Raw genomic sequence first — 24464 nt, 5'->3', positions numbered from 1 at the left:
ACTATCTAATCCAAGTTCTTGCACTCGAACTTGGATTCTTGGCGAATTGGTTGTGCGTTTCTCTGTGTAAGATGAAAAGGAAGCGTTGGAAATTCTATGTTAAGTTTCTGATCTTATTGCCATATATATAATGGCATAAATTGAACAGACATAACTGTTCATTCTTATCAGTTATAAAACTGACATAACTGTTCAATCAGTTTTATCCTTTCAGAAAAAAAACTAAATCCCAAAAATAAAAAACGTAACTTGTGTTTTCGTCCATCCGAGCACCATGGCCCAAGGCCCATCTTTGACATTTAATATATACACCTAAACCTTCCAAGCCTAAGGCCCAAGGTCCATGGCCTAGGCCCAATTGTTTTCAAACCATAAGTGTGAGGACACACTTATAAAGATAACTTTAAGATGGGAAATGGGCGATGCGGGACTCCCAATCCCACATATTCACAAAAGTTCCAACAATACCCCACATTTTCTATTCAAACTCTAGCAGCAATTAGGCAGCTTGAGATTAGAAATTCCCTTGCAGAATCTAGTGTTGTTAACAATTGAAATAGCACTTTGATTTTCGAAAGCACCTTACATTGATAGTGGTCATGTCTGATAGGAAACTCAAATCACCATCTTTACCGCTTCCAAGATGATTTTGTTGAATATAAGTTGAGGATCTTGAGGTGATGAATCTTTCGAAAATTTGGAATCTGTCAATGTGTATATTCAAGAATTTCGTGGCACGTACTAGACTTTAATAGATGTGAATATTACACAAAAATACCAAGTACAAGAAGTAGTAAAACACTCTTCACACAATGAACCTCATTGGTGATTATTTACGTTGCAAACTTTCACATCTACTGTGGTAACATAAAAGCTAGACTTCACAGGCAGTACACGAAATTTCTCAATCACAAAAGCACATAAGAAATAGTTTCTATCCAAGAAAAGTATTCCTAATGGAATGAAGTTTAGATGCAGCATCATTGATATTCTTTAGTCGATCTGTTGCGGATTCAGCAGAACAAGCAATTCCAATTCTAAATATTGAACTCAAGCACACCTCAACTCTATGAATTCTTGTAGTGCATTGATTGAGATTCTCGTTCGTGCGTCCTTGAAGAAGTGGTGCGTCTGCAATCTCAGTAACTTGCATGGGGAGAGCCATCTTGACAAATTATGAAGGTCCAAGCTATCACCAAACATGTTGTCAGTGGGTCTTTTCCCTGTAAACATCTCCAACAAGAGAATGCCAAAGCTGTAAACATCACCATTCGTTGACACCTCACTCCCCATGCCATACTCTGCAATTCAAACATCACATTTTTTAATTTTGTAAATTAAATACTCCAAAATAAAAAAGGAAACATAATGAAGTATATATCTAACATATATATACCTGGAGCTACATAACCAATTGTTCCCCTTATTCCAACGGAACTTGTTTGACTCTGAATTGCTGAAACATTACTCGTTACTTGTGAGAGAAACCTTGCTAATCCAAAGTCAGAAACATGGCCGGTCAATTCGTTGTCCAAGAGAACATTGCTTGGCTTGAGATCACAATGAACTATCGGTGTTTCACAATGATTATGAAGATAATCCAGTGCGCAAGCAACACCAATGGCAATTTCTAGCCTCTGAAAAAGACTTAAATTCTTGGGTACATGATCTCTTAACTCTTCAGTTCCAGTAGGTGGATGCAGCCACTCCTCTAAGCTCCCGTTGTCCATGAACTCATAAACTAGAGCCTTGAAATCATTACCATGAAAATCAACACTTGAACACACAGTTATAATCTTGACGAGATTTCGATGCCTAATATTTTTCAAAGCTTCACATTCAGCTATGAAACTCCTCGAAGCTCCAAGGCGTAACAAGTTAAACACCTTCACGGCAACTAGTTGAGCTTTATCATCATCATCAAGAACTCCCTTGTACACAGACCCAAAACTACCAACACCAATTAAATTAGCCTCTGAGAACGCGTTAGTAGCTTTGAGTAGAGTAGCATATGAAACTTGCAAAATAGTGTTCCCCAAAGTGCTCAATGAAATTTCTTTCCTTTTCTTCCTTGACGAACAAAGAAAGAAATAGGAGAACACCATGGCTATTCCAAGAAGAGCAAGTCCAAATAGTAAAGGGAGTATTAGTTTCAAGCTAAGAGACAATCTTCGTTTGTTGGTCTCTTTAGACTTGCACTTGGGAAGCTTTAAATTAGCAACAGGGCTGCACAAATTAGTGTTGCCAACAACTGAAATAGCATTTGCATTTTTGAAAACACCTCCAGTTGGTACCTCTCCCCAAAATTGATTGAATGATAAGTTCAGATTATTTAGGATTCTAAAGCCTTCTAAAAAATGTGGAATTTCACCTGAAAAATTATTGCGAGAAAGATCTAGATCTTGAATCCCTCTCACTGAACTCATAGACAAAGGAATGGACCCGTTGAAGAAGTTTCCTTGCAAATGCAGGACTTCTAAACTTTCACAACCACCAAGGCTACTGGGGAGTTCTCCAGATAACATGTTATCAGAAATGTCCAGTTCACTTAGACTTTGTAAATTCCCAACCTCCGGGGGAAGGGAACCTGTAAAGAGGTTATTAGACAAGTCCAAAGAAATCGATAAGGAGGAGAGTCTAAAAACTTGTTTGGGTATTGTGCCATTTAGAAGGTTATAAGAAAGATTCAACAACTGCAACCCCTGGCATTCCCCTAGGCTTCAAGGAATCTGCCCTCAAGATGATTTCTATGCAACGCAAGATGGAATAACTTGGTTAAATTTCTTAAGGAAGACGGAATATTTCCTGATAATTTGTTCATGGAAATATCTAATTCTCCAAGGTTTGAAAGCTTACCCATGTCAAAGGGGATGTTACCTGTGAAGCTACTATTCTCCAAAAGCAACGATTCCAAGCTCACCAGATTCCCTATCCCAGATGGGATACTTCCATATATTTGGTCATCGCCAACCCAAAACATTTCCAGTTTGTTTGAGAGATTGGATATTGACATGGGCAATGTCCCTCCAAAATTGTTGTTGTCAATAAGCAGCACTCGTAACTGGGTGGCATTGGTCAAGTCCGAGAGAAAACTTAAGTCACCATCTTTACCGCTTCCAATATTATTAAATTGAATGTTGAAAAAAAGGAGGTTGTGAAGCTTTTGGAGACTCGGTACCTGTCCGATTAGGTTGTTACTCCCAACGTCAAATCTCCCAACACTTGTGACATTGAATATTGAGGGAGGAATGGACCCAGTAAGTTGGTTAGAGCCGACGTTGAATTTTTCGAGATTAGGAAAACTTTTGTCAATATCTGATGGAATACTCCCTTCAATTTGGTTGATTACTATGGAAAATGTAACAAGAGAAGAGAGGTTATAAATGGAGGAAGGAATGCTACCAGACAACTGATTGAACCCCAATCCCAAGAAGGTTAATTTTTTCAATTGGCCGAGAGAACTGGGGATGTTTCCCATCAAGTTATTACTAAGAAGACTTAGTCCCCGGAGAGACGAAAGGTTCCCTAAGGAAGGAGGGACCTGTCCCGTTACATTATTATATTCTAATGCAAAATGTTGCAGCTTCGACAACAATCCAATTTTTGAAGGAATTTTACCCACCAACTTGTTGTAAGTGAAATTCATAAAGATAAGGTTGAAGCAATATGATATATTGTGTGGAATACTGCCACTAAATGAGTTCATGTCTAATCGTAATACCTGCAATCTACGCAAATTCCCAATTTGTGGAGGAATTTCATGACTGAAGCTGTTGTTTTGCAGCCACAGCTCCCTTAGCAAGCTTAGATTTCCAATGTTTGGGGATAGTTTTCCTACCAGATTTTGAGATTGCAGGTCCAGGTTAGTGACCCTTTGGCGATGTCGTCGACTGCACGTCACACCATGCCACATGCAAAAGTGCATGGATTCGTTCCAGGAGCTCATCACATTGTAATTATGGAGATCTTGCTTTATTTGAGCTTTGATGGCTAGCAGCGCCAACCTATCCGTCGCATTCCTTCCGAGTCCCGATTGCAGGGAGCTCCAACAGCAAACGAACACTGCACTGATAAGCTAGTATATTAAGATCAATTTCAAAACCAAAACCCCCATTCCTGATCTGGTTAACTATATAATTAGAAAGAGAAGCAGAAAGAAATAGAGAGATGGCTGTTGAGTTGTGAATTTGGTGAGTTCCATTGTTGCTTGACAAGGAAATTTATAGAAGGATAGGATCATAGGAGGAACTTACACCACAATTTCTGGTTCTTGAAATTCAAATATGAAAAGGAAGAAGTCCAAGTAAATGACAACAACTTTGGCTTGTTTTTTTAGACGACTTCACTAGCTTACTTCCACTACTGGGAACTGTTGTTTGGCACTTTCGGTGAACGCCAAGGAGCAAGACCATTAAAGCACCTTGATTCCAAAAGCTAACTGGAAACATTTGGCAACCACCTATTGTCTGGCACTTTCGGTACGCCAAGGACGAAGACCATTAAAGCACCTTGATTCCAGAAGCTGACTGGAAACATTTGGCAACCACCTATTGTCCGGCACTTTCGGTACGCCGAGGACAAAGACCATTAATGCACCTTGATTCCAGAAGCTGACTCGAAACATTTGGCAACCATTCAAAATGAAAAAACAAATACAAGGAATCCTATATTTTGGTCACATCAAACGTCACGCTGGTGTCATTTAATATGAAAGTAACCTTGCTAGGCGACCCTGGCTATGAAAGGAAATTTTGAAGTCTCTATGTTTTTTGAGGGGCTGGATTGTGAGATTGCTGATTTTCTCATAGTTCCCCTAAAGTACCATTGCAAGAAAGCCTGTTGTGGATGCAACCTTTCTAAAAATTGTATCAGTTACTAGTGAGATCAAGCTTTCTTAATTTTTATTCTTCATGGGGGCTCAAGTCTCTAGCAAGAGAATTCCACCACTGTAGACATATCCAGTTATTAATGCCTCACTTTAAAGTCCAACTTCGCCAAAAACCAAAGTAATTCATACTTGTTTTGTCATCTAATTGTTATCCAATAAATAAATGAACTATGTTTTTCAATTAAATACTGAAATTTTGACAATGTTAATTAAATGGTTAAATGATTTTTTATTTAGTTGATTTTTTTTTCAAAGCTGGTCTCTAGAGGATGAACTACAAAGTATACATATGTCCGATCATCTTGCAACATTGCAGAATGAGAGAGAGACGAGAAGGTACAGAACAAAGGTCCGATTGAGAGGATCCATAACATCCCACATTCAACAAACTTAGGTATGGGTAAATTGCATGTTTGAGTAGTTTTACATGGCAAGTAAATTTCATAATTATCGGTATGGGTTTCAACTGTTATGAATAGTAGAAAAGAGGTACAAGGGCAGTAAAAGAATGAAAAGAATAATGACAATGAGAACCATTGCTTGGTGAATACAAATGACTATTTTACCCAACAAAAAACAAAAGAAAGAGAAAGAATACTTACTACAAGAATGAAGCATATCAATCAACATTCTATCAACTCTGAAATCTGTACATGTATGGTCAACTACAAAGAGCAGCATATAGCTGCTGAGTCCGGGAGGGGCTGGGATCCGACAATGAATATGTCCCATTTCTACCATTGCTTACGCACGTTAAGTTCAGCTGATTCCCTATCTGGCTCGACTGCAAGATTGGTGCATATATGCATATAAAGAACAATATGTCAGTACAAAACCAATTTATAGTACTAACAAAGTACGTTGCAAAAACAATTTCCTGACACAGAATTTCGCGAGTCATTTCTTAAATTACTTTTCTTTAAGGCATTAGACTAAACGGCATGCCAAACTAGAACGACTGAATGCAACCATGATCATTTTAATAAGCAAGCACTTCTGTCTATCAAATATTAAGGTAGAAGCTAATATGCGCAGAAAAGTACAACATATTATCAGACAATAAATATTTTGACTTGCAATTCCATTTTGATGTAGGGACACAACTCAAATAATGACACCAGGAACAATGGTTGTTTAGATTGACCCCTCGAAAAAGAGTAACCAAGCCAAGAGTATACTTGTAAAAAACATGACTTCTTTCAGAAAATGCCTGCATATATTGATACTACACAAATACAAGGAAAATGAACCTTTATTTCCAATAACAAAACAACAAAGTATTTGTGAACACGGAAAATTCCTGAAACGAAAGAGATAAGAACAACGTGCACAAACAAATATTTGTATTTTTGATGGTTTTGGGTTACAATCTCTCTTAAATTTTGATCCTCTGATTCGATCTTCGTAAGGTGTGTATTTGTGGATGTTTCGTTGATCTAAGGGCCGTCAAAGCTTGATCTTGGATGAACTGTTGGAAGTTTCTTCAAGGGGCCGTGGACTTGATCTTGAAGGTGGATTTGAGCGGATCTTCAAAGGGGCTTTTGGGCTTGATCTTTGAAGAACAGTGACGAACGGATCTCCAAGGGCTTTTGGGCTTGATCTTGAAGAACAGTGATGAACGGATCTTCAAGGGCTTTTGGGCTTATTCTTGAAGAACAGTGATGAACGGCTCTTCAAGGACTTTTGGGCTTAATCTTGAAGAACGGTTGGAATGTGTGGATTTGTCGACGTTGTTGGTCCAAATGGCCGTTGGGGCTTGATCTCGGATGAACAGATGATGAATGATGGTGCCTTCTTCAAGGGCCGTCGGGGCTTGATCTTGAATTGGTGGAAGTTCTTCAAGGGCCTTTAGGGCGTGATCTTGAATTGGTGGATTGTTGATCCAAGGGCCGTCGGGGCTTGATCTTGGAAGAACGATGAACGAAGAACACTTTCTTCAAGGGCCGTCGGGGCTTGATCTTGAAGGAGGATTTGATGAAGAACGAAAAGGGCTTTCTTGATCCTTCGGGATTTGCTTGAGAGCTTCGGAGTTTCAGAGCTTCAGAGCTTCAGAGCTTCAAGGTGTAATTTGAATTGGTCCCTTTAAATGAATGAATTGGCCTTCTATTTATAGAAATTTCTATAGCCTAATTTTGAATATAATATTCCAGATGAAATAAGTTGTTTCTGCCAGGTGTTGACACGTGTCCTGTTTTTGATGACTTTTCCAACTCATTTCAATTTTCGTTGAGTCACACGCTACGTGTAAAATTTATGTAATACATGAGCGTTGACACTTTGATTTATCGGTCAACATTTATTTACCGAAATTTCGATGTCTACAGTATTGCCAACACATGCAATCCAAAATAGCAAAGTAGAAGCCGCTATCAACAAAGTGATAAATTAGTATTACACAGAGAATAGCGATAACACAATGCCTTCTCCAAACCATTATGATGAGAAACAAGCAGATACAGAGCCTATTCGCAATGAAAATATTACAGGACACATGATATCTACATATCTACACAAAATCCAGTTCTCTGATTTGATAAAAAAAAAATGTGCACACGTCAACTGTGGCTACCAGATTCTCATGCAGGGAGTCGATTAGGTTCATGAAGTCAAATAGTTAAATCAGAGATCGAGGAGGAGCTTACCCAACAATCAATAGTATCAAAGAGAGGACCCACAATACTCATATTGATACGTCTTGTGTTTAGATTTAACTGGAGTAGTAACACGTCCAGGGGGAGCATTCCGTTGGGTAAGCCATTTAAACTGGGGATGGATCAAAAACAAAAATCCAAGAAGAAATCCAAAGAAAAATTCTCCAATACGAGCAAAGTTGTCCACGTGTGGTAGAATTCCCACTGCTAAGTTTATTATGATGATGAAAAGGAGAGTAAGCAATGTTGCTAACTGTGGATCAAAATCTGAAACTGTAAGATCAAAGGGTCGGGCACATACTATAAAGAGGTGCATCATTAAGTATACAGAATTTTATTTACCTTATTTACATACATTGTCCAAAAAGTGCACCAGAAGCACCAACAGAAATACCATACTGAATAAAAAGAGTTGAAAGAAAACTCCCACCAAAACCAGACATGAGATATAGAAACCAATTCGAACTGCAGAATATCCAAAACAATCTTTGTTCCCACAGATGTGATAGAAAACTGAAATAATCTCTCAGCTTTTGTTTCAAGCAATTTTATTCTGTAAAATGGAATACTATGTCTAAAACTAAAGTTTGAACCCCATCTTCGGTCTATAAACTCTTTTCTTTGCTCACCGCTAAATAAAACATCCTCTTGTTTCCATCAAACCAAACAACATACTGGTGTAAGTTATAATGCAACCCGCACTACATGACCACTACTCTAGGATTACAATTCAATAAACAAATGCATAGAAATCCTCTGTAGATTAATCACAAGGTAGCTAAAGCCATCCGGAAAGTGTTTCTCTTCTAGATTTATGAAAGAAGTTTTGCACTTGGTAACTAATTTATTATTCTACAACTTATGTCGTGTGCTTTATCTTTTACTACAAACACTTATGGATGTGGCCATACATGCATGATAACATACATGAACTAAAATCCAGATGCATACCAAATCCAAATTCTTGCTCAAGCCGAATTCCAATGAATACAAGACTCAGCATATTGGCAAGCACATGGAAAACTCCAGCATGTAACCACATACATGAGATCAGCCGCCATCCCTAGTGTTGATGAACCACTTTCTGCGCGTCTAGAGCACCCATCTTTTCTAACCTTCAGGATGAAAACACATGAGAAACAAGTTAGATATGCAACTGAGACCTATTGACCCTTATGGGGCATGTCTCAACCTTGATTGATCCCACTCTAATTTCACAAAAAAAATAAAACCAGTCCAACTATCCAACCCTCCTCATCATTATTTCACCAAAAACACACAAACAAAAGCAACCTACATGAAATGGGCGTCAGTTCCCCACAATCCACAACTAAAATTTTCCAAAATTCCACATGCGAGCACCCAACAAATCCCAAAACACAAATTTCAATCCAAGACCGCAAACCCCAAGTGAAGCTTTACGTGGTTGAAGACGCCCAAGAAGTGGGTTTTCCTTGAAGGGTTGAAAGGAGAGGCGATGAAATTTTCAACGGAAAGGATCCATCCCTTTCACCAAATCTATAAGACCGGGATCGGGCCATTCAAATTTGATCTATCCTATTATAACTTTTACAGTGGGTTCTGTTTGTAACAACCAAATTTCAATGGTTCCTATGGATTTGGTGAAAGAGAGCCGGAGTGATTCCTTTTCATTTTCATTAAGTCATTATCTATTAGTAATATCAGTTTAGATTTTTGTTTAAGTATGAACTTTGTAAGTTTTTTTAGATATTTTTTGTTGCAAGTTTTTTCTTATTTTTTTGGATTTTTTTTACCATCAGCTTAATCTGTCTGTTGAAATTTTCAAAATTTTAATATCAAATGCGCCACAAAGTGCCACATTACACAACATCATCTTTTTAAATTTTTTTTATCGTTTGAAATTTAATGGTTCATATCAACAAATTGTTGAAAATCCAACAGCTATGGGGCACCCAAATTGGAGCTGTTTCGTTCGATTTGGTGCACGGGATTGGGGCCAGCCTTCTGTTACTTGACATCAAGTCCGTCGTTACTTATTGCCAACGGGCTGCAATGGTAGTTCAACGAGCTTATTGGAGCCCACCAATTGCCTGGCCAAGTTGGCATCGATGGACCATCATTTTTTAGGTCAAGGGTAATTTAACCCAATTGCTTGGTGGATTGGCAAGATTTATGATGAGCATAATAGAATTTTCAGCAATGGAGTATAGACCTAAAATAGTCAGGAAGAAGCTGTATAATGTCTTTTGGCTGAACTTATAATTTATACAAAAATTTTGCCCAGAATAATGTTTTATTGTCAGACAATTTTAAATGCAACATTGTCACAACAATTTTTGGAATGACGGACTAGATAATTTTAAGATCAATTTTAGAGTGACCCCTCATAAAGCTTTTCTTATAGTTGTACTTTGTTGTGGGTGGTTTTTTTTTTGGGGGGTGGGGTTGGGTTTCCCTCATTTTTGGGGTAGCTACATGCACAGTAAAAAAGCTACCTTATTTGGAGTCGAGATACTCTTTGGATTTTTGTTTTCGAAGTTCAAGAACTCGGATATTTAGTAGTTAAAAAGAGTAAGATCTGAACTCGTGGTTTGTGTTAAGAAGGTGAGTAGAATGGGCTAATGAGAATCATATGATTTAAAATGAGTTGTGTGGATCTGTGTTTGTCGGGTTCGTACACAGAGATCCGGAGAAGGTTGCGCTCATGTAGTTGAAAACTCCAACTGCGCCATACCTTAGGGTTGCGAGGACACCTCAAGGCTCAACGCTATTTTCATAAGATATGCAGAGGGTTCCATTTCTAATGTCTTTGTGGGTTTTCAGAGGTGCAGATCCTGATTGACAAGGAAGAACAAAAACAAATATAACAACAGTGAGACCAAATGGGAGATCCAATGAAAAAAAAAAACAGCAACGGATCAACCGAGGCCTATAGATTCCAACTGCCTCACAACTGCCGCCAGAGAGGTCAGATTGTCTAGAGCGCTGCCTCTTCCTCCGCCAACACCGCTGTGTCAGATGTTAAGCTGCAACTCCAGGAGGAGGACCGCAGCAATGGCTTCAATCCCATTTCCACTTTTGTTTATGGTGAGTGTATTTTAAGCGATGTTGCCAAAAATCTGCTTATTTACTTGGTTTTTGTGGGTTTTATTAAAATCGTATGGTTGTTGTTGTAGCGTAAAAAAGTTTGCATCTTTGCGTTGATATTTGAGCAACATACGGTATTTGGATTTGGGGTTGTGTAGAAATTGAGTAATTGAAATTTATTAGATATCCAAAGGAAAATTTCCAGTTATTAGATATCTCGTTTGATATTTGGCGGTTAAATTTCCATTCTTTGGATTAGGGTGCACAACAGTTGATAAGAGGATAAGTCAGAAATGGAGTGATGAAATGTATTAACTTTTATGACTAATTTCCAAAGAAATTGCAATCTGCCAATCTAAAACGGTCAGTTATTTAATATACGGTTTCATTTATAGTAGAAAAGGCAATGGATAAGAGAGATGATGGTTAAATTTGTATTTGTTATGTTAAGTATTTGAAGTCTAGAATCTATAAGTTAATATATTTGACGTGCTGCTATAATTCAATTTCTCTTTTATGTGTTCGTGCGTGGTCCGAATTTGCCAGGAATGTATCCGGTGAATGGGATGGCCATGGAGCAAACTTCACAAGGGAAGGGTGCCCAATAGAACTTCCCGAGAATGTTGTACCTACAGCTTACAGGGAGTGGGAGGTTAAGGTTTTCAAAGTAAGATGTTAACTGAAACAAGCCTATGTTGAAATTTATTTCATCGTGTTTTGTTTTTCGTATGAAATATTTATTGTTGAAATTTTCTTGGTGCATTGTTTTATAAAAGATTCAGGATGGGGATAATTTAGCTTTCATTGATTGGCATCGTTTATTAAGTTTTGTCTGTGCTTTTGTTTGTAGGATCAACTTGGGAAAGAACAGAGGAGAGCACAAGCATTATCAATTTATTTGCTATAGTATTGTCCCTCTTCCTCTGGCCTCCTGAAGTGTTTCCATTCCAGTGTCACAATCTTTTGTTTCATTCATTTGTAGAATATATTCTTCTTTTTTTCTATACCTTTATTACCTCCTTTTAACTTTGATTATCTTTACTTGATGAGTATTATTAGACCCATTCTCAAAATTTTGCATCCCCTGCTTCTTTCTTATGGTCCTTATACTCAAACATGTGCAAGTTTGTATTTTTCTGATGGATTGGACTATTGGGAACTTAGGTACTTTTACTTTTTATATATTTTTGTTGGGTTTTTTCTTTTTTGGAAAATGAGTATTTGATTAATCGCTTGATTTTCTCCTTCAAAAGGACTGTTAGAAGTTTGGTGTCAATTTGGTTGTGATGGTAAGATTACTTTATGTAACATTGTATTGTGGCATGCGAGTGTCGAACTTTTTTCTTAATTTAATTTCGGAAAGAAATGAGTTTAACGGTAGTCCTATATAATGAAGTTAGCATCCTTATAAGTTGGGAACCTAAAACAGGAGTGGTGTACTCATAAATTCCTACTTTTCTCTGCTGCATTCCCCTCTACTTGCATCAATTGTGACTTATTTTCTTTTTTGGTTCTATCTCAAGAGTTTGTCAGGGAGAAAGCTTGTGAACGAAGGAAATCTAATCGAGAGGTATTTTCTTTTTGGCACATATCATGAATTATGTTTGGGTGTTTAAACAATATTTGCCTAAAAGTATACTCTGTTTTTTGGTGGTATTTCAAATAAGGTAACTTCCCCAACATTGATATTTTGGTTTTCTATTGGTATGTGTGAAACCAGCTTGATTCAGGTTACAATGTCCGAGATAGGATTTAGGAGATTTGTTTTACGCATTGCAGAGAGAGATAGGGAGTGTCCAATAGAAGTGTGGGGGGATTGAGGCAGGATTTTAGGGATTTGGTTTAGGGTTTGTTTTCTGCGATTTGCAGAGACAGAGAGATGGGACAAGGGTGAGAGAGAGATGGGAGGATTTTATGCGAGGGTTAAAGGGAACGGGTAAGGGAGGTATGGGTATGGGTTTTTAGGGCCGGTTTCTAGGGAGGTGGTCTGCTGTCACTGCCTTCACAGGTGGGGGTGTGATATGGGGGAGGAGAGGGGTTTGGTTGCAGAGAGAAGGTGACGGCGGGTGCACGATTAGGGGGACAGAAAGAGAGTTGATTGGGTACAAGATTTGAGGGTAGGGTTGAGGGAATCAGTGTGTTGGCTGCGGAGAGATGGTGGGGTTGAGTAAGTATCTCTCCCTCTCTGTCACTTCTCTCTTCCTCCATCTATGACATCTTCGTTTGAAATTTGAGTGTTTTATTTATTTATTTGGGTTTTTGTAGCTGATACATATTAGGTTTTGTGTTTCTGGGTTTTATCAAGTTGTTGATGCATAAACCCATCAGTTCCTCTGTATTTCGTTCAGGTTTTCATTATTTTTTTCCGATTTGTTTTGTCAAAATTGAAATGGAATTTGTTGGCTTGATTTTGTGTTAGGTTGCCAGAGGGTTCTGTTTTTAGGGTTTTCTCTCCGTCCCACTCTCTCTCCCTCTCTGTTTCTCTTCTTCAATCAGTCTGACATAGTTTTTCATTTTAGGGTTCAGTGCATTTCATTCTTTTTTACTGGAATATACATACATATAAATGTCTAAATTTGTTCAATTTTTCTATACACAGGCTGGGTTAATTTGATTCTTAACCTATGATTGGATATTATATTACAATTGTGCGTTCTGTTTTTAGGGCTGGATGAAAAGAAACACCCATCAGAGCTTTCAACAACTCGAAGGTCAGTGATTTCTTCCTTGTCTCTAATTCTGTTTCTGCTATTTCAATTTGTAGGATTTAATTTAGGGTTTTAAGTTGGAAAATTTAATTAAACATTTTCAGTTGGAGAGCATAGTGTATAGTGTATACAGCAATTAGGGTTGTTAATTTTGATTGCTGGTCTACTAAATGTTTTATAACATGTAAAGAGGGAGTACATACTTTGTATGCCATGGATAGGGAATGGATACGTAATTAGATCAATTGATGGGTGCTGCTGTTTTGGATATCTACATCCAGCAATACCTGGTATTCTGTGTTTTGTTGTAATGGATTGGAATTTCTACTAGAATTATTATTATTATTATTATTATTATATATTTAGAGATTTTGTATGTGGTTTGGGTTCTGATTTTGTTTAGATAGATGATGCTTGATTGTGGTTTAAATTTTTTTAGTATATTCCCTGCACATTGCAAAGTTCTGGTACTATTTGGGTGTTTTGGTGTTGAAAGCCTAGGCTTTAGCGTTTAGGGGAATGAAAAGAAGGGATGTATGCGTTTCTGAACTCTTATGCAAATCTAATTTGAAATCATGAAACACATTTCCTATGTTTCTCAAATCTCAGCAACAAATTTTAGAACCCTGAGATCTAAGTAAAGGTGCATCATTCCTATTTTCGTGTTTTTTTAATTCCTATCATCATGGCCACGATTAAACGTGAATATGCATGCCAACCTTGCATACTCGGTGATTAATTTCTGGATGAATTTTTCTTTAGACGAGGGTTTGCAGATATGAATACTTGAGGGGCAGATGGTCACCATGTTGGATCCATTGATACTGATGCAACTTGGGATGTAGTTGGTTATATTCAAATCAGAAATAAAATTGTTGTGTATATTCCGCATTTGATTGAAAATCTGTAATTTTATGAATCATTTATTCGGATTTAATTTCAGTTAAATAGAAATTATTCTTCTTCGATATCACTGTGCACAACACATAATTTCAATTAGGGCTAGGTTCGGTTCAAATCGGTTCGGTTTTTTGCCAAAATCGAAACCAAACTGAAATTTCGGTTCGGTTCATTTTTTTTCCATTTGGTTTTTTCCGGTTCGGTTTCGTTTTTTTTTTCAAAAAATGAAAAAAACTGAAGTCTTAAATTTTAACATTTCCAACACAATCATAACATAAATATTCCAATTAGAATCAAAGACAAAGATTTAGAGTTCAAGTAGAATTATAACATAAAGGTTTTTTTTTTAATATTTTGTGTTTAAAATTTAACTGTAAATAGATTTCTTTTTAGAAAAGTAAAATTTTCTACCATTTTCTTCACACCTCAACTCTTAACTATGAATAATATAAAGAGCTGGTATAGGTTGGTGGACATGAGCTGAATTATTTTATCACGATAGTAAGTACAATGAGAGCATTATCATACTATAACCCACTTTGAACCAACGAGGATCATATATCGATTATGCTCTCTTTGTATGTATTATCGATCATTTAGTAATATGATTTCCTATTTAGTAGCAAAAGGGAATACACTTGATCAAAACCAATACCTGATCACTGCATATAACAATAAGCAATGAAATACTGAATAAGCATACAAATACTTGAAGCAAGAAGCCAGATTAAACAACAATAAGGAACTAATAGTACCGTGTCAAGAGTTAGCACCACACTATTGAAGGTCCTGCTTTTTTATACGACTTCTTCCTTGTAGTTATAGGAAAAGTAGCAGATGCATTTGGAATTTCTGATTTTGGGCAACACATTGAGCTTACAAATTGGGTTTAAAAAATAATACCCAAAACAAATAATTAAATAAATAAAAAAAATATTAATTTAATTAATTCGGTTCGGTTTCTAGACCACTAAAACTGAACCAAACCAAAAGAATTCGAACCCACCCCAAATATCAATTAGTGTTTTTTTTTTTTTTTTTTGGTGCGGTAAAATTCCGTATAATTAACCTCTACAATTTTATTCACGTGTTCATGGTCACCACTTAGTTAATTAGTGATTGGGTGTTGACCACCGAATGTTTCTTTTTTCAGTTCGAAGCTTGAATCTCACCGAGCTCCAGGTATTTTGCTTTAATTTTTTTCTTCTCTTTTGTCTTCTTTTCTGTTTGATTTCTTTCCTTCTTTTTATCCTAAATTCTGAGTTTTCATTTTGTTTAAAGTAGTTTTCTCTTGGTCTACTGATATTTTTAATTTTTTATAGTTATTTCCTGTTCTCCATTATCAATTTTTTTTGTGTGCTAATTAATCAATTTTATTTGTAACATTGTGCATTTCATATGATATTTCTGAAATATTTTGAGATTTTACTATAATGTAAACGGTAAATATGAAGGTGCTATTGTTACTTTTTGAATCTTTTGCACATTTTTTTTTGTTTATTGTCATATATATGAATCTGTACTAATTAATAAAACACTCATTTTCAATCAAAACCCTATGAAATTACCATTTTACCTTCTAATTAAAACAGAACATGAATAAAAAATATGGGGCAGAAATGTAATTTCACACAATCAAATTTTGTTGTTTTTTTTCAAAATCTCACCTACATGTAATCCTAACATATCTCTAATTAAAAAAAAATTAAAAAAAACCTTCCCACTCCCACATTCTCTATCACTCTCTTCCTCTCTCCTTCGATTTCAAAAACAAAAATAAAAAAAAATTTCTCACACACTTTGTGTGTGCCCATATGATACTAAGAAAGATGATAAGAAATGTGTTGTTGGTTGGGAAATAGGAGGAAAAGAAGCGAATCAAAAAGGATATATGGAGACTTACTGATAATAATTTTGGAATGTTAGCAGACTCAAGATTGCAGGTTGGCAACCGATGGTGCTAAATGATTTGTTAGATTATTCAATAGTAATTTTTTATTTTTCCTTATCAGTTATTGTTTCAAGGGGTGAAAAAGAGTGAGGGACACGGGAAGAGGGGAGAAAGAGGACCAAAGAATGGTTTGTGCTACTTTCAATGCTTTGGGTTAAAAAAAAAGAAAAAAGGTTCACTTCACTAACTTTGATTGAACTTTTCGTTTTCTTAAGTTTCTCTTGCTATATATGTAGTGTGTATATTTCTTATTTATGTGTTTCTGATTCTAAGATTGTGTCTCTTTTGCAGAGCATGTGGTGTGGAAACACACCAGCGAGGCCTCACTTTCAATGTCGAACTCAAGTGTGGCTCTAATCTAACCCCCGAAATTCCAAGATAGCATTTAGGAATGCTAATGTTTTCCTGTGTGATCTTCATACAAAGGTACGAAGAACTAACTATTTTTAGTTTAATGGCTTTTTGGATGCTTAAAAATAAATTTTTGGACTCCATTCTTAGAAAATTTTGGCATTTTCATCAAATGAGGTTCTTTCTGTTTTGAACTGTGGGTTAGAAGTATTAAGACACTGACGTTTGAGTGTTTGAAAATTAGGTGCAAGACATATGAGCTTCTAATCAAGAAAGACCTGCTTTTAAAGTGCTGGATGGGTTGTGCTTTTACCAACCCCAATAAAATTATATTTGAATCATGCTGTCTGATAACTCTGTTTTTCTTTTTTTCTTGTTTGTGGTTTTTAGTCTTTGTCATTTAATTGATGTAGCTTTGCTAGGATCTCTGTTCTTGTAGTGTGTGATTAGTGCTAATGGAATTTCAGCACTGTTTATGAGCTATTGTTCGAATTGTTGTATCTAAGTATGCATTATACATTCAATTGGGTCAACGAAGCATGTGTGCCAACGAATTTTGAAGAGTTCGGCTTGGTTTTCTCTCTTTGGTCTTTGATATTCAAGTGTGAGGCATCTGTTTGTTGACTAATTGAGTCACTTCTCTAAGTTTTTTAGTAGATATTGTGTAATTTGCTTTTATGAGCACTTCTTTAAGCTGTCAAGTTCCCAAAATGTACAAGGGGATATCAAGTTTAACAAGTCACGAACTGTGATCAATCCAAATGTAGTGAAATTAGGGATTTTACACTTAAAAACTCAATTAGCTTTAGACCATAGGATTAGCATTTTGCACATGTGAGTATCATTGACCTGATCATTTTATTTTTCTGGATAAGAAACAAACTATCATTGAAGGGAGAAGAAAGTGTACAAAAACAACGTTTCTGTAAGCTTGCACTCATATGCATAATATTTTAATTTATTTTCTTGGCATTACTTGTTGAAATGGCTGCCTTCACTGCAGGACACATATTATGTGTGAACTATATGTTTCTTCTATTTCTCAAGGAAACATAACTTTTTTGGAAGCCATATCTTTCTAATCAAAGACGTTCAGTTTCTTCCTACTCATTGTACAATGTGTTTATATGCCAGCTCATTTGAATGTATATAAAAGCAAAACTGTTTATCTTATCGACCTCATTCACTCATGTATCCCTTTGTCTGTTCATAATTATGTTGAATTTATTCAACTTAAATATGTTTTATTCATCTGATTCCGCGTGAAACAGCTGGTTCCCGCAGCAATGTGCAAACGTAATTTCTAGTCTATTCTAAAGTTAAGGAGCAATTGACTGTAGCTTAGCTACAGTCAAATCTTTGCTACTCAATTTCACGCTGTTTACAACAATGCCAGCCAAAGGGAGATGGGTTGGGAACTTGGGAGGGTAATTCTCAAAAGTTGAGAGGGTAATTTTATCCGTATGGTTTAGAACGGATTGCGATGGGTTACACGCGTGCGCTCTCTTCTCATCTCTCACTCTTCCTGTTACTGGAAAACCCACAATCTTTCATCTTCCTCTGCTTTTCCTGCTCCCCATATCTCTCGACATGAAGCACACAAACCAACTAGTGACGGTCGAAAGCCTCAAACATGGCGGAGGCGAAATGGAGGTACAGTGACGGTCAACAACCGCCTCCGGTGTCGATGAATTTGGCCGTCGGAAAGCGTCCTCCCTCCGATTATGGTATGTTGAATTTCTCGATTTTCCTTTTATTTGAGTCTCCTCTCTCCTTTTGCGTTTGTTTATAGTTTATAAATTAGGGTTCTTAGGGATTTTAGGGTTTTCTCGCTTTTTTTTTTCTTCAGAAATTGCAATGTATTTCCCAGATCGGAGCTGTTCTTATTTTGAAAAAAATGGACTAATGTTGATTTTAGCTTTCGTCTCTCTGGTATTTACTCTGAACCCCCAAAAGATTTGAAATTTCTGGTAATTGTTCTCATTGTTTTTTGACAATTTGTTGTTAGAATTTGTATAAATTGATGCCATTGTGTTGTGAAATGTTATGATTATTTCAAAGAACACCGATTCTATCAATTGCAATTCTGCAGATGGCTAATGAAATAATGGCATGCGAAAGGAAGGAAAAAAAAAAGCCTAGAAAACACCATCGGATGATGTTTTAATCAATTGAGAATTACTCACATTTTAACAAATTAAGGTTTCTTATTTCACTTCTTTGCAGGAAGCTATTAATTCTACATAATCTGTGACTCAAACCTTAAGCGGAGAAGTAGCTGACGGTCAACGTAAGCTCATAGCTCTTGCAGCTGCACGAGGAAACTCAAGTGCAGTAAATCCTCTGGTCACACAACTCACTAATGGACCTTTGGGTGGTCTTCATTTGAAGGTTTGTTCGATCTTAAATATGTGGAATATGTGGATATGTAACTCTAAATGTTCAATTTTATCAAATGAGTGTTGGTTGGTTGGCTATTTTAATCATGAAAAGCAATTTATTTTAGTTGAGCAAACATTATGCATGCACTTGGAACTTCTTCCTTTGAATTGTAGTTGGAAGGGTGTATGATAAATTGAGTGGGATTTAAGCATAAGCCGGTTGCCAGCCCAATACAACTGATCGCATCCCACAAGATTAATTTATCCACATTGGAGAATTTCTCATTATACAATGCTATTGCATTTTTTTTTCAAATTTAAATTTAAATATAAATTTTAAAATTTTGGTTTTGATTATGCAGTTCGTGGATTCCGTGCTGCTGCGGTATATTTAAATGTTGCTGCCCTCCACTGTTTGAGCCTGGGCCTCCTCCACCACCATAGTGGTATATTTTCTTAGGAGCCTACTTTGCATGAATTATTTTGTGTAATTGGTTGACTTAAATCTTTATTTGATCTAACTATTTCAATTTGGCTAATTTGTTTTTTAATTTTTTTATTATATTGGAGTTGAATTTGGTATTTTGGGTATGCTATCTTTGGATGCTTAGAAAGATAGTAATTTACTTTTGTCTTTGATTTTTCACTGATGGGATGTTGTGATGGGGTTTAGTAATTTTCAGTATTCTTCAATTATTATGAATTTGCAAAATCAAATAACCCATGGAAATAAATTAATATTTCATTAATCTGTATGTAAGAGAACACTATGTCATCAAGTTTAGACAGACAACAATAAATGGCAATGTTTGCACTTAAAATGTGCCCGTTTTTACTTATTTGGGCCATTGGGGGTAAAATATGGTATTTGAAGGATTAATATGCAAGAAAGCTAACTTAGAAAGATATTTGGCTGCAAGTGGATGAGTTTTTACACTATAATATTGTTTCTCCAATTTGTTTGGGTGGTGGAGATTTGCCAAGTCAACAATTGCATGCTTTCCCATTACAAATGGATTGGAAAGCATACAGACATACTGCAGAGAACATGTGAAAGAAGCCAACTTGTTTATTTTAATTGTTAGTTTATTACAAGTTGGGGAGACATGTGCTAAAAACATGTGGTGGAGATGTAAGTTTCCCTTTTAAATATTATTTCTACATGCAAGTTGGCAAAAGCAATGCAAGTTGGCAAAAGCAATGCAAGCTGCCCAAGTTTCTTTCGGGCAAGTACAAGGTTCTCAGCATGTGGCTCTTTTCAGATCTTTATTTAAAGGGGCAGATGCACAAGGATTATGGACATTCAATCAACAACAACAACAACAACAACAAAGCATTTTCCCACTAAGTGGGGTCGGCTATATGAATCCTAGAACGGCATTGCGCTCGGTTTTGTGTCATGTCCTCCGTTAGATTCAAGTACTCAAGTCTTTTCTTAGGGTCTCTTCCAAAGTTTTCCTAGGTCTTCCTCTACCCCTTCGGCCCTGAACCTCTGTCCTGTAGTCACATTTTTGAACCGGAGCGTCAGTAGGCCTTCTTTGCACATGTCCAAACCACCGGAACCGATTTTCTCTCATATTTCCTTCAATTTTGGCTACTCCTCCTTTACCTCGGATATCCTCATTCCCAATCTTATCCTTTCTCGTGTGCCCATACATCCCACGAAGCATCCTCATCTCCGCTACACCCATTTTGTGTACGTGTTGATGCTTCACCGCCCAACATTCTGTGCCATACAACATCGCTGGCCTTATTGCCGTCCTATAAAATTTCCCTTGAGCTTCAGTCGCCTACGATGGTCACCCAACACGCCGGATACACTCTTACACTTCATCCATCCAGCATTCTATGGTTGAGATCTCCATCTAATTCTCCGTTCTCTTGCAAGATAGATCCTAGGTAACGAAAACGGTCACTTTTTGTGATCTTCGCTAGATTGCTCCGGTCATTAGTGTGGATAAGTATATAAATGGATAGAGATAGGAAAGCAAACACAAAATGTACGTGGTTCACCTAGATTGGCTACGTCCACGGAATAGAGGAGTTCTCATTAATTGTGAAGGGTTTACACAAGTACATAGGTTCAAGCTCTCCTTTAGGGAGTACAAGTGAATGATTTAGTACAAATGACATTAGGAAATATTGTGGGAGAGTGATCTCGTAACCACGAAACTTCTAAGTACCGGAGTGTGGTATCGTCTTGACTTTCCTTATCTGTCTCATAGGTAGATGTGGCATCTTCTCTGGAAGTACTCTTCTTCCATCCAGGGGTGGTATCTGTAACTGGTGGAGATGCACAAGGTAATGTATCAATGTCACTTGAAGCTTACTTGTAGTTTCAGGCTTGGTCAAGCGCGATACAAACCATGTAGTAGGAGTCCCCCAAGTCGCCGAGCTAGGGGATCTGCTGAAAGAGGTAACAGACAAGGTAAGCAATCAGAGCTCCGACTGATTGTTCACATTCTCCCTATCTTGCAGGCAGCATGAAGGATAAAGAGAAGAAAAATGAGAATAGATGATATGGGATACTTTTGCTTTTGAAGAAGTAACTTTCCACAGGCTTATTCTTGAACTGGGCTGGAGGGTTTTCTGGTTTCCTCCAGAGTATAAGGCCGACTGAAGAATTTGAGGGTCAAAACAAGTCCATCAAATCTAGAGTACGTTCGACCCTGCTGATATGGGATACTTTTGCTTTTGACAGAGTAGTGGATGTATCGGCACGTGTGCTGTTACGCTTATCTCTACATGCTTCCTTGTATCCTTCTCACTTGCCCTATCTGTTCCTCAGGCAGATGCGGTATCTTTCCTAGAAGCATAAGATGTTGAAGATAAGTACTCGAGAGCAATGCCAGGTAAGTAATCAGGTAAGGGGTTCCAGGCAGTCAGTTCCTAGCTGGAAGCTTGATTCCAAGTGCTGACTGATTGCTCTCTTTCTCATTGTCTTGCAGGTAAGAACAAGGCCAAAGGAAAAGACAGGGAAAACGCATGATATGGGATACTCTTGCTTTTAACCCTGATGATATGAGATATTCTTGCTCTAGTATAGCTTGTTTACAGAGGTATTATCGGGAGGAAAGAAAGCTGAATATTTCGAAAGGCTTCGTTGGGAGTGCCCTCTCAGATTAGAGGAAGGGTTGAGCATTTTTGCAGGTCTGCCTGTCCGTTGGGGATGGAGGTCGACATATATAGGAGTCTCCCTAACATCAAGTAATAATGCTATTCCTTTACCCTACTTGGTCATAGCACGGTAATGGGAGCTGCCAGCTTCACAAATTTTAACTCTGTCAGAGCACTTTGAAAAAGTGGTCTGTGGTATCTGGAAAGCTGATGTTGCGTGTGAAGATTACAGACAAGCTTTATCCAAGGAGATCCGACTCTTGAAGTTGGGAAAGTGGTGCCTCTTCGGTTTTCGAACAAGCAATCCTGTCGGGGATCTGGCTCTTGAGATTCGGAGAACGATGCCTCTTCGATTTTTGAGAAAGCAATCCCGCTGGGGGTTTGACTCTCGAGATTCGGAGAGCGGTGTCTTCGATTTTGAGAAAGTAATCATGTTGGGAGTCTGGCTCTCGAGATTCGGAGGGCAGTGCCTCTTCGATTTTGGAGCAAGCAATCTTGTTGGGAGTGTTTTCTCGAATGTAAGTAAAGGTTGGGCATGTTTGCTAGTCTACCTTGCCATGAAGCACAGAGGTTGACACACAGGGACTTTCCAATTATCCAGCAGTGGTACTGTTCCTTTACCCTCTCTTCGATTTTTGAGAAAGTAATCATGTTAGGAGTCTGGCTCTCGAGATTCAGAGGGCGGTGCCTCTTCGATTTTGGAGCAAGCAATCTTGTTGGGGGTGTTTTCTCGAATGTGAGTAAAGGTTGGGCATGTTTGCTAGTCTACCTTGCCACGAAGCACAGAGGTTGACACACAGGGACTTTCCAATTATCCAGCAGTGGTACTGTTCCTTTACCCTCTCTTCGATTTTTGAGAAAGTAATCATGTTGGGAGTTTGGCTCTCGAGATTCGGAGGGCGATGCCTTTTCGATTTTGGTGCAAGCAATCTTGTTGGGAGTGTTTTCTCGAATGTGAGTAAAGGTTGAGCATGTTTGCTAGTCTACCTTGCCACGAAGCACAGAGGTTGACACACCGGGACTTTCCAATTATCCAGCAGTGGTACTGTTCCTTTACCCTTGTGGGTAATAATATGGTAGCTAGGCCTTCAAAATTTATGTGTCTAAACTTTGTTAGTGTTGTTTCTTTGCTATTCTTTTACCCTTCTTGGTCAGAGCGATGTAGTGAGAGCTGCAAGCTTCACGTGTCTCAACTTTGTCAGAGAACTTTGGCAAAGTTATATGTGGTACCCATGAGCTACTGTTGCGTGTGGGAAGTGGGTGATTGAACAGTACGATTCATGTGCTTTCTACTTCGCCAGAAATCTTCGACAGAATGCCCATAATTTCCGCAAAGCTGAGTGTGCGTGTGACAGGTGCTGACAAGGCTGGAAAAGTAGTCTCAACTTTGTCAGAGAACTTTGGCAAAGTTATATATGGTACCCATGAGCTACTGTTGCGTGTGGGAAGTGGGTGATTGAACAGTACGATTCATGTGCTTTCTACTTCGCCAGAAATCTTCGACAGCATGCCCATAATTTTCGCAAAGTTGAGTGTGCGTGTGACAGGTGCTGACAAGGCTGGAAAAGTATGTGCCTCTTCGATTTCTGAGATCGGCCCTCGTGGTCTCTGAGCAGCCCAGGTTTTGAGAAAGCAAACCTCTTCGATTTCTGAGATCGGCCCTCGTGGTCTCTAAGCAGCCCAGCTTTTGAGAAAGAAAACCTCTTCGATTTCTGAGATCGGCCTTCGTGGTCTTTGAGCAGCCCAGCTTTTGAGAAATCAAACGCCTCTTCGATTTCTGAGATCGACCCTCGTGGTCTCTGAGCAGCCCAGCTTTTGAGAAAGCAAACGCCTCTTCGATTTCTGAGCAGGCGCCTCTTCGATTTCTGAAGCTTCGTCGAGTGCAGATTTTTATAGGGGCTGACATTAAGTTCCAAAGCACACTTGAATATCCACCAGTAGAAGCTCCATTCTTGCACTTCTAAGATCTTGATTTGTCCGACCTCTTCTCTCTTCAACACCTTTGAAAATGTCTGGCCCCTCCGACCGTCGTTTTGACTTGAACCTTGTTGAAGAGGCAGCCCCGCATTCTCCAGACAACATATGGCGCCCATCATTCGTCTCCCCTACTGGTCCTCTTACCGTTGGGGATTCCGTGATGAAGAATGATATGACCGCTGCGGTAGTGGCCAGGAACATTCTCACTCCCAAAGATAACAGACTACTTTCCAAACGGTCTGATGAGTTGGCTGTTAAGGATTTTCTGGCTCTTAGTGTTCAGTGTGCAGGTTCTGTGTCTAATATGGCCCAACGCCTATTTGCTCGAACCCGCCAAGTTGAATCATTGGCGGCTGAAGTGATGAGTCTAAAACAGGAGATTAGAGGGCTCAAGCATGAGAATAAACAGTTGCACCGGCTCGCACATGACTATGCTACAAACATGAAGAGGAAGCTTGACCAGATGAAGGA

At 38.0% G+C, this 24464-nt stretch overlaps 2 protein-coding genes and 1 long non-coding RNA gene across 3 annotated transcripts in view; 1 reads left to right on the top strand and 2 right to left on the bottom strand.

The window, feature by feature from the left end:
• Positions 1–696: 696 nt before the first annotated feature.
• LOC103416312 (probable LRR receptor-like serine/threonine-protein kinase At3g47570) overlaps positions 697–24464 on the bottom strand; it is a 39077-nt gene continuing 15309 nt past the window's right edge. Inside the window, exons 2-3 of the mRNA XM_070808362.1 lie at positions 1397–1815; positions 697–1301 (exon numbers count right to left, since the gene is read on the bottom strand). Coding sequence (XP_070664463.1) covers positions 1051–1301; positions 1397–1815 — 670 coding nt within the window. The 3' untranslated portion in view covers positions 697–1050. The remainder of the gene's footprint in view (positions 1302–1396; positions 1816–24464) is intronic.
• LOC114819718 (LRR receptor-like serine/threonine-protein kinase EFR) lies at positions 2529–5689 on the bottom strand. Its single transcript, XM_029089317.2, has 2 exons — positions 5605–5689; positions 2529–4459 (listed from the first exon to the last, which is right to left on the bottom strand). Exon 2 carries the CDS (start codon positions 3944–3946, stop codon positions 2714–2716), a length of 1233 nt encoding a protein of 410 aa, XP_028945150.2. The 5' UTR covers positions 3947–4459; positions 5605–5689; the 3' UTR covers positions 2529–2713.
• LOC139189168 (uncharacterized) lies at positions 10086–14284 on the top strand. The gene is made up of 5 exons (XR_011572804.1): positions 10086–10608; positions 11155–11275; positions 11459–12178; positions 13274–13319; positions 14079–14284. It is a non-coding gene; the product is annotated as an uncharacterized lncRNA (long non-coding RNA).

Source organism: Malus domestica, chromosome 11 (genome assembly GCF_042453785.1).
Source record: "Malus domestica chromosome 11, GDT2T_hap1".
Lineage (NCBI taxonomy): Eukaryota > Viridiplantae > Streptophyta > Magnoliopsida > Rosales > Rosaceae > Malus > Malus domestica.
This window is presented reverse-complemented; position numbering and strand designations above follow the sequence as displayed.